General features: G+C 42.4%; 1 protein-coding gene and 1 pseudogene across 1 annotated transcript; both read right to left on the bottom strand.

Moving 5' to 3' along the window:
• Nucleotides 1–1,044: 1,044 nt before the first annotated feature.
• On the bottom strand, nucleotides 1,045–2,105 carry LOC115148343 (C3a anaphylatoxin chemotactic receptor-like; annotated as a pseudogene).
• Nucleotides 2,106–8,113: 6,008 nt separating this feature from the next.
• c3ar1 (C3a anaphylatoxin chemotactic receptor) lies at nucleotides 8,114–9,626 on the bottom strand. Its single transcript, XM_029690262.1, has one exon. The coding sequence runs from the start codon at nucleotides 9,624–9,626 to the stop codon at nucleotides 8,505–8,507; it is 1,122 nt and encodes a 373-aa protein (XP_029546122.1). The 3' UTR covers nucleotides 8,114–8,504.
• Between the last annotated feature and the right edge of the window lie 561 nt (nucleotides 9,627–10,187).

Here is a 10,187-nt window from a genome sequence, read left to right as displayed (position 1 = left end):
TAATTATTCATGATGCATTCATGATTATCTGTAATAACGGTGGGCATGCACATTAATGTAGAAGTGGTTAGAAACATATTCTATTCTTATTTAAAATAAAAGTGACTCCAAAATGACTCAATACATTATTTACCATTAATTTCTATCGGGCACAAGATAATCCGAAACGCATCCAAAACAAACTGCAAATGCATCCAACAGGTTTGTAGAGTCACAAGGTTGATGTAATCATTATATGCTAGGAATATGGGACCAAATACTAAAAGTTTGACTATTTTAATACACTATTAGTGAATTTCGTCCAAGTATTTAAGACACTTTCAAATGGGGGACTAGATGCATGAAGTGCTTTCATTTCTAAACAGTAAAACAGAATCTATGAAAATACCTTAAAATAAAAGATTACATTCTGTACTGTCGCCTCATATAAAACATTTGATCTTAAATCCAAAATGCTGGAGTATAGAGCCAAATGAAAAGTTGTAGCTTCACTATGCGGTGGAAATTCTATTCAAGTGGGAGAGACTTAGTCACTTCTTCAAACAATTAGTCTTTATTAAGAATTGCAATAATGATGCTGGTTAACCATACACTCTAAGGTGGAAGGCTGAGAGCTCAACGAATAATGTTGGGGCACAGTTTATATAGCCAAACTTCTTGTGCAAGCATATAACACATGATCTTGGTATGTGTACGTGTGTGGAAAACCTCTCTAGACGCAGTTTCCTCTAAAGTCTGAGGCAGCGCTCTTGGCAGCTCACCTTGAGCATCTGTGGTTACACACACACACACACACACACACACACACACACACACACACACACACACACACACACACACACACACACACACACACACACACACACACACACACACACACACACACACACACACACGCACACACACACACGATAATGTTCCAATACAACAAGCTTATAAAACCATTGGAGGTCCTTCAATACTTTGTATAGGTACATAAACTTAGAGGTTATCATCGATTTTTCCCTCATAAGTGTCCAAATAAATACAACGGGGAGTATAATGTTAAACATGCTGTTTATGAATACGACCCAGGAGAGGTATAAGACATTTCTGACTTAGACCTGAGCCACAGATGAGTGTGTTGACATCCTCACTGAAGACATTCTCAAACACTTTATGGAGAGAGACCCTGACCCTATCCTTGAAGTCCTGGCCAATGAACACATACAGGGTTGAGGCAGCTGTTGACGTAAGCCAGAGAGATGGCCAGGGGGTACCAATTCCAGGCTTCACCTGCCGAGGCAAACCTACCATACCCAATCACCATACCTATGGTGTGATACGGCAGTCAGCACACAAAGAACGCTGCCACCCCGCCCAGAATGAGCCTGAAGGCCCTTTGAGACTTGAAGCGAGCACTGCTCACCCTTCTGCCGATGAGCAGGTAGCAGACAGCGATGACCAACAGGGGAACGAGGAAGCCGAGGACCAGCCTGGGGACATGGGTGGCTTTGATGGCCAAAAACAGGCCCCTAAATGTTGTTTTCACCAAGGGGGTGTATAGAGGTGTACATAATCATATCGTCACCAACATCGATGGTCCCATTATGGATCATGGTGGGGAGGCTGAGGAACAAGGCCAGTACCCAGGCCAGACCACACAGCAACCAGGCCAGGGCGATGCTCTGGTGGTTCTGAGCCCAGAGAGGCAGGATGATGAGGACAAAGCGGTCCAGGCTGATAAGAACCAGGGTGAAGACACTGGAGAGCATGTTGAGATACATGGCAGAGGGGAGAATCTTACACATACCCTCCCCAAATGGCCAGTGTTGGTTCAGTATGATATCAGCCAACGAGAAAGGTATGGAGATACAGCAGAGGAGGTCTGCTACAGCCAGGTTTACAAACCAGACAGTGTTGACTGTCCTCTTCATCTTCCCTCCAGCTATCCAGATGACAGAGCCATTGCCTGGGATACCGAGGACACAAGTGATGCTGTAGATGACCATGGACACCACCCGTATGGACTGATTTACCTGCTCTGATTCATCAGTTTCATTGAACATGTCATAATAGGTAGACATACTGTAGTCATGGTCCTCCTCGAAATAATTCCCATTCATTTTGTCCCTAGGGGAGGAATTGTTTCATACACAATGTCTTACACAAGTTTATAATTTTAAGTTTCAACTTAACTGAGCATAAAACTGAGGATTCTCAGTGAGTTCATTCTTATAACCATTCATAATTAAAGACAACAGTCTTACTTGCTGTCTATATACAATGGGACTACATTAACTGAATTTAAATACAACAAATTTGCACCTTCAGTATGTTTAAAATGTTGATATTTAGGTTCTACTGTCATGAAACAGAGGGGTGTCAAATCCTTGTCACAAAGTTTTTCAAAAATTCGGAAAATAAGTGCTGACGTTTCATGAAATGGGTTTCCATGGCCACGCACCCGCACACAAGCCTAAGATCACCATGGGCAATGCTAAGCATCGGCTGGAGTGGTGTAACGCTTGTCACCGTTGAACTCTGGAGCAGTGGAAACACGTTCTCTGGAGTGATGAATCATGCTTCACCATCTGGCAGTCTGACAGATGAATCTGGGTTTGGCGGATGCCAGGAGAATGCTACCTGCCCCAATGCATAGTGTCAACTGTAAAGTTTGGTGGAGGAGGAAAAATGGTCTGGGGCTGTTTTTCATGGTTCGGGCAAGGCCCCTTAGTCCCGACCTCACTAATGCTCATGGCTGAATGGAAGCAAGTCTCTGCAGCAACGTTCCAACATCTAGTGGAAAGCCTTCCCAGAAGACTGGAGGCTGTTATAGCAGCAAAGGGGGGACCAACTCCATATTAATGCCCATGATTTTGGAATGAGATGTTCGACGAGCAGCAACCCATATACTTTTGGCCATGTAGCGTATGATGTTTGAACCAGAGTTAGCTTAACACTGCTAATTTCCATCCACAGACCCAAAATAAACATAACTATACTGAACAAAAATGCAACATGTAAAGTGTTGGTGCCATGTTTCATGAGCTGAAATAAAATACCCCATGCACACAAAAACTTAATTCTCTCAAATGTTGTACACAAATTTGTTTACATCCATGTTAGTCAGTATTTCTCCTTTGCCAAGATAATCCATCCACCTGACAATTGTGGTTTATCAAGAAGCTGATTAAACAGCATGATCATTTCACAGGTGCACTTGTGCTGGGGACAATAAAAGGCCACTCTAAAATGTGCAGTTTTGTCACACAAGACAATGCTAATGATCATGCTGTTTAATAAGCTTCTTGATATGCCACAACTGTCTATAGGATGGATTACTTTGACATAGGCTGAAAGTCAAGGTACTGGGTGGAGGCCGGCTAGTGATGGCTATTTAACAGTCTGATGGCCTTGAAATAGAAGCAGTTGCCATATCAGGTGGTGATACAGCCCGACAGGATGATTTCAATGCTGCACCTGTAAAAGTTTGTGAGGGTCTTAGGGGACTAGCCAAATTTCTTCAGCCTCTGTGTGTGTCAAGACTTCTGCCAAAGTCGGTTCCTCTCCTTGTTCGGGCGGTGTTCGGCGGTCGACGTCACCGGTCTTCTAGCCATCATCAATCTATTTTTCATATTCCATTTGTTTTGTCTGGTTGTCGCACTCACCTGGTTTCAATTCCCTAATTACATGTTGTATATGTTCCCTCTGTTTCCCCCATGTCCTTGTCGGGAATTGTTTATTGTAAGTACGTGTGCTTTATGTGACTGGTGCGATACGGGTTTTTTGTGCCCATGTGTTTTGTTACTTTTGTATGCCGGTAGTTATGTACATTAAATGGCTCCGGCTATTTACCAAGTTCTGCACTCCTGCGTTTGACTTCCATGTCACCAGTTACGCACCCCTTGACAGTGTGGGTGGACCATTTCAGATTGTCAGTGATTTGTATGCCGAGGAACTTGTAGTTTTTCACCTTCTCCACTGAGGTCCCGTTGATGTGGATAGGGGTGTGCCCCCTCTGCAGCTCCTGAAGTTCAAATCAGCTCCAAGTTTGTTGTCTGCAAACTTGATGATTGAGTAGAAGCTTGCGTGGCCACGCAGTCATTGGTGAACAGGGAGTACCGGAGCGGGCTGAGCATGCACGCTTGTGGGTCCCCTGTGTTGAGGATCAGTGTAGTGGAGGTCTTGTTTCCTACCTTAAACACATTGGGGCGTCAGGAAGTCCAGGACCAAGTTGCAGAAGACGGGATTCAGACTAAGGGCCCTGAGCTTAATGATGAGCTTGAAGGTGTTAAGTTATTTACTCTGAAAAATAAGAACCTACGGACACTAGAGAAGCTTTAACCAAGTTTAATTCTTCCCAAAAGTTCTGTACAGCTGTAATTCAGACAACCCCACATTTCTCCCATCACAGATAGATATATATATATATATATATATATATATATATATATATATCCCACTTAAGACACTCCTTCTCTCCAATCCTTACATATTATGGTTCCACAGGAAGAGAGTAGTAAACCTATATTACTCCCTTCAGGGGATCTGACCTCAACCCCTCCTTCGCCTAGTCCACAGATGTCCATCTGCCTCCCCTATAGCAATCCTTTGATCTCCTCCCATCCACCCAGCACATTCCACAGCCACTCTATCTTTCTACAGATCTCACTCTTTAATATACTATGCGTCTGATCTATCATGTCTTTAATATATCAATGTTCAAAATGTCAAATCCAACAGAGGGTACTATGGTGTTGTTGACCAGCTGGTGATACAATAGGACAGGTGAGAGAAGATCATTGCATGTAAATACATCTTGGCTGCCTGTGTAGAGAGTGAGTTCAAAACATTTCAGAGAATATATCTGATTCTGTGGACATATTTTTAATGTGTTTTTTAAAAGTTTAAAGTGTAGGATAATGCCCAGATATTTAAACTCTGTGTCTGTTTAGATTTTTGTCTGTGGATGAGTATGTCCGGGTAAGCCTGTTCGTTTAGTTTTGTGGAGAAATACATGCTTTTTTTATCAAAGCACTTGATGAGATGTTGAAGTTGGATAGCTTTGAGAGGATGTTGTGGTTAACAGTGTCAAAGGCTTTTCTGAGGTGGAGGAGAACTGCACCCCGTTTGTCCAGCTTGGCATTGATCATCTTTAGGAGATAGCAACATACATTTTCTGTAGAGTCTGTAGAGTGACCTAAACCCAAACTGCATGGGGTGAAGGGGAAAACTACCCACATTCAAGTGGGCTGTTAGCTGTTCCATGACCACTTTCTCTGCAACCTTGGAGATGACAGGGAGGATACTGATTGGTCTGTAGTTGCTTACATCATATTGGTCTGGTGATTTATATATTGGTGTTACAATAGACGATTTTGATGCCTTAGGAAATGTGTTTTTCCATATTGAAAGGTTCATTATTTGGGTGAATCAGGATTTCTTTGTACTGTTTTAGAAGTGTGCTTTGAAAGACCACAATGTCATTGGATTTAAGGTGTTTTTTTCTCCATTGATGTGAGAGGTATGCTATGCAAGGGATTAATGCGGTTTTCTTCCTTTCAGTTAGATGTAATGAAAAAATTGACTGAATAAGAATAAACATTATCTCTGGTATACAGCATGTGACTCTTTCTGAAGTGTGACATCATACATTATCAATGACCGAGGACACAGCTACTGATCAAAATAATTGATTTATTTGATAAAATATGCAACTGAGATTGGATGGTATAATATGTACAGTGCCTTGCGAAAGTATTCGGCCCCCTTGAACTTTTCGACCTTTTGCCACATTTCAGGCTTCAAACATAAAGATAGAAAACTGTAATTTTTTGTGAAGAATCAACAACAAGTGGGACACAATTATGAAGTGGAACGAAATTTATTGGATATTTCAAACTTTTTTAACAAATAAAAAACTGAAAAATTGTCCGTGCAAAATTATTCAGCCCCTTTACTTTCAGTGCAGCAAACTCTCTCCAGAAGTTCAGTGAGGATCTCTGAATGATCCAATGTTGACCTAAATGACTAATGATGATAAATAGAATCCACCTGTGTGTAATCAAGTCTCCGTATAAATGCACCTGCTCTGTGATAGTCTCAGAGGTTCGTTTAAAGCGCAGAGAGCATCATAAAGAACAAGGAACACACCAGGCAGGTCCGAGATACTGTTGTGGAGAAGTTTAAAGCCGGATTTGGATACAAAAAGATTTCCCAAGCTTTAAACATCCCAAGGAGCACTGTGCAAGCGATAATATTGAAATGGAAGGAGTATCAGACCACTGCAAATCTACGAAGACCCGGCCGTCCCTCTAAACTTTCAGCTCATACAAGGAGAAGACTGATCAGAGATGCAGCCAAGAGGCCCATGATCACTCTGGATGAACTGCAGAGATCTACAGCTGAGGTGGGAGACTCTGTCCATAGGACAACAATCAGTCGTATACTGCACAAATCTGACCTTTATGGAAGAGTGGCAAGAAGAAAGCCATTTCTTAAAGATATCCATAAAAAGTGTCGTTTAAAGTTTGCCACTAGCCACCTGGGAGACACACCAAACATGTGGAAGAAGGTGCTCTGTCAGATGAAACCAAAATCGAACTTTTTGGCAACAATGCAAAACGTTATGTTTGGCGTAAAAGCAACACAGCACATCACCCTGAACACACCATCCCCACTGTCAAACATGGTGGTGGCAGCATCATGGTTTGGGCCTGATTTTCTTCAGCAGGGGCAGGGAAGATGGTTAAAATTGATGGGAAGATGGATGGAGCCAAATACAGGACCATTCTGGAAGAAAACCTGATGGAGTCTGCAAAAGACCTGAGACTGGGACGGAGATTTGTCTTCCAACAAGACAATGATCCAAAACATAAAGCAAAATCTACAATGGAATGGTTCACAAATAAACATATCCAGGTGTTAGAATGGCCAAGTCAAAGTCCAGACCTGAATCCAATCGAGAATCTGTGGAAAGAACTGAAAACTGCTGTTCACAAACGCTCTCCATCCAACCTCACTGAGCTCGAGCTGTTTTGCAAGGAGGAATGGGCAAAAATTTCAGTCTCTCGATGTGCAAAACTGATAGAGACATACCCCAAGCGACTTACAGCTGTAATCGCAGCAAAAGGTGGCGCTACAAAGTATTAACTTAAGGGGGCTGAATAATTTTGCACGCCCAATTTTTCCGTTTTTTATTTGTTAAAAAAGTTTGAAATATCCAATAAATTTCGTTCCACTTCATGATTGTGTCCCACTTGTTGTTGATTCTTCACAAAAAAATTACAGTTTTATATCTTTATGTTTGAAGCCTGAAATGTGGCAAAAGTTCGAAAAGTTCAAGGGGCCGAATACTTTCGCAAGGCACTGTAAGTGTAATTATTGTCCACATCAACACACTACAGCATTGACCGGCCAATGATAGTCATACAAGACATAGAAGGCAGATTCCAAGTTTAAGGATAGAAAAATAATTACTGGAACGGACATTCCCTTAAGTGTACTTTCACATTGTTGTGGTCTGAGGGGATTTGTCCATTCTAGTCATCCTATTTATATGGCTCCTACATCCATTAGGAGGAATGTAAAACAGGGAAGATAAAAAGGGAACTCGGGGTGAAATGTAAGTTTCAGTTTCCCAGCAGAGGATTAGCTAATAGTTGACTAACTCCTGTCCCAATTAAACTCCAGCCCACCCAATGAGTCGTCACATACACATAACAGGAGATAGCTGAGTAGGCCTGTCAGCAAAAGGGTATTCTGATTGAAATGTTCATTTTCATGTGTCAGAACAATCTATTCAGTTCCAGGGACAACTTCACTGGCAGTATATGGGGTTAGTCAAGTTTAATTATGGGGTTTCTCAAAGCACCACAATGTGGTTATCTAGAGACTTTTAATTTAACCTTTAACTAGGTAAGTCAGTTAAGAACAAATTCTTATTTACAATAACAGCCTACCCCTGCCAAAACCAGACGATGCTGCGCCAATTGCGCCGGATGTGATACAGCCTAGATTCGAACCAGGGTCTGTAGTGACACCTCTTGCACTGAGATGCAGTGCCTTAGACCACTGCGCCACTCAGGAGACCAACTACACCAACCAGCACCAGTTGATATTTATTGGTTAGTTTTTTTAAATGATAGATGAAGGTGTAAGATGGGTGGGTGACTAAAACGTTTCATTTGTTATGTCTTCATTAGAGTAATCTACAGTGCTGGTACTTCCTTCCTCCACACCCCATTATAATTACATTGATAAGAAAAACATAAGTGTAATAGATGAGCGTTTTTAGGACAAATTTTGAACAAAAACCCAACAGCTTTACACAAAAAGCCATGCATGCAACATTTCAATCAGGCATGGACTGAACTTTAAACCCTCTTTTGTTATTGTCAAAGTCTAATTTCTTAATTGCTTGTAAAATGTTTTCTATGCTCATTTTAGTACTTTAGGTCAGGGAAGATCAACACATCTGCATATATTGTGTAACTGACACAGGAGCGTTTGACATTTCTGACTCAGACCTGAGCCTCAGACGAGTTGGTGGCCTTTGAGAGCTGTGACTGTCCCTTGGAGTACACAGAGGAACGCAGAGTCACATCCTCGCTGAAGACCTTCTCAAATATTTTACGTAGAGAAACCCTGACCCTCTCCTTGAAGTCCTGACCCATGAACACATACAGGACAGGGTTGAGACAGCTGTTGATGTAAGCCAGAGAGACGGCCAGGGGGTCTAGAGTCCCGGCCATGACCTGGGAGGCTTCCTCGCCATACTCGATCACCAGTCCAATGACGTGATAAGGCAGCCAACACACAAAGAACGCCGTCACCACAACCAAAATGATCTGGAAGGCTCTCTGGGATTTAAAGCGGCCGCTGCTCACCTTCCTACCGATCAGCAGGTAGCAGACAGCGATGACCAGTAGGGGGATGAGGAAGCCGAGTATAAGCCTGGTGACGTGGGTGGCTTTGATAGCCGAATGGTTGCCCTCAGTTTTGTCTTGTAGGTGGTTATAGATGCACAGTGTTATGTTCATATCATCATGGACTACTATTTCTCTGTAGATCATAGAGGGGAGGCTGAGGAGCAGGGCCAGGACCCAGACCAGACCACAGAGCAGCCAGGCCAGGGTGATGCTCCGGTGGTTCTGGGCCCAGACAGGCTTGATGACCAGGGCAAAGCGGTCCAGGCTGATGAGAACGAGTGTGAAGACACTGGCGAACATGTTGAGGACGACCATGGATGGAAGAATCTTACACATAGCCTCTCCATAAGGCCAGTGTTGGTTCAGTATGATGTCAGCTATGGAGAAGGGTATGGAGACACAGCAGAGGAGGTCTGCTACAGCCAGGTTTACAAACCAGACAGTGTTGACTGTCCTCTTCATCTTCACTCCAGCTATCCAGATGACAAAGGCGTTGCCTGGGATACCGAGGACACAGGCAATGCTGCAGAGAACTATGGACACCACCCGTATGGATTGATGCACTTGTTCTGACACAGACGTTTCAAATAACGGGTCATAATACAAGTTAGACTCCCCATGATCTTCTGTGACATAATTCTCGAAGAAATTCCCATAATGCTCTGAGAAATCCATGTTGTCCCTATGGAGAAATTGACACAGAATGTCACTCATATTCTGACTTAATCATTAAAACACAATCTATGTTCTGATTTAACGTTTCATGGCATTGAGAATTGTCATTGACGTCAAATAATTCATGATTGATTGATTCATGATTGATGGAAACTGTCTATATGGCATGTGTAACTACATCCTGGTATCAGAGCATTTCATATTATTCTATAAGTAAATCTGGACAATCCATTTAGTATGATATGTTACGAATAGTATGTTTTAATTTATGGATGTCCTTCACCCATTTTAATATGTTCCAACTACAATTTCCATTATATGTTACGAAATTGCAAAACATGTTATATGTTACGAATTCTAGCTAGGGGGCTAACTTTAGCTAGCTCGCTAACGTTAGCTAGGGGTCAGGGTTAAGGTTAGGACTTAGGTTAAAGGTTTAAGGTTAGGCTTAAGGGAAGGATTAGCTAAAACTGTTTTAAGTAAACACATTTTTCGCCCGCTTTGAGGATAAAAAAACAGTGCCACCGACGTGGCCCTCTCCCAAGGACATAGGGCTCTCGTTCTCTGTGGCCGACGTGAGTAAGACATTTAAGCGTGTTA

This window comes from Salmo trutta, chromosome 15 (genome assembly GCF_901001165.1).
Source record: "Salmo trutta chromosome 15, fSalTru1.1, whole genome shotgun sequence".
NCBI classification, from domain to species: domain Eukaryota; kingdom Metazoa; phylum Chordata; class Actinopteri; order Salmoniformes; family Salmonidae; genus Salmo; species Salmo trutta.
This window is presented reverse-complemented; position numbering and strand designations above follow the sequence as displayed.

Coding starts and splice junctions, on each gene's coding strand:
- c3ar1 (XM_029690262.1), bottom strand. CDS start 9,626: ATGAGTGACATTCTGTGTCAATTTCTCCATAGGGACAACATGGATTTC.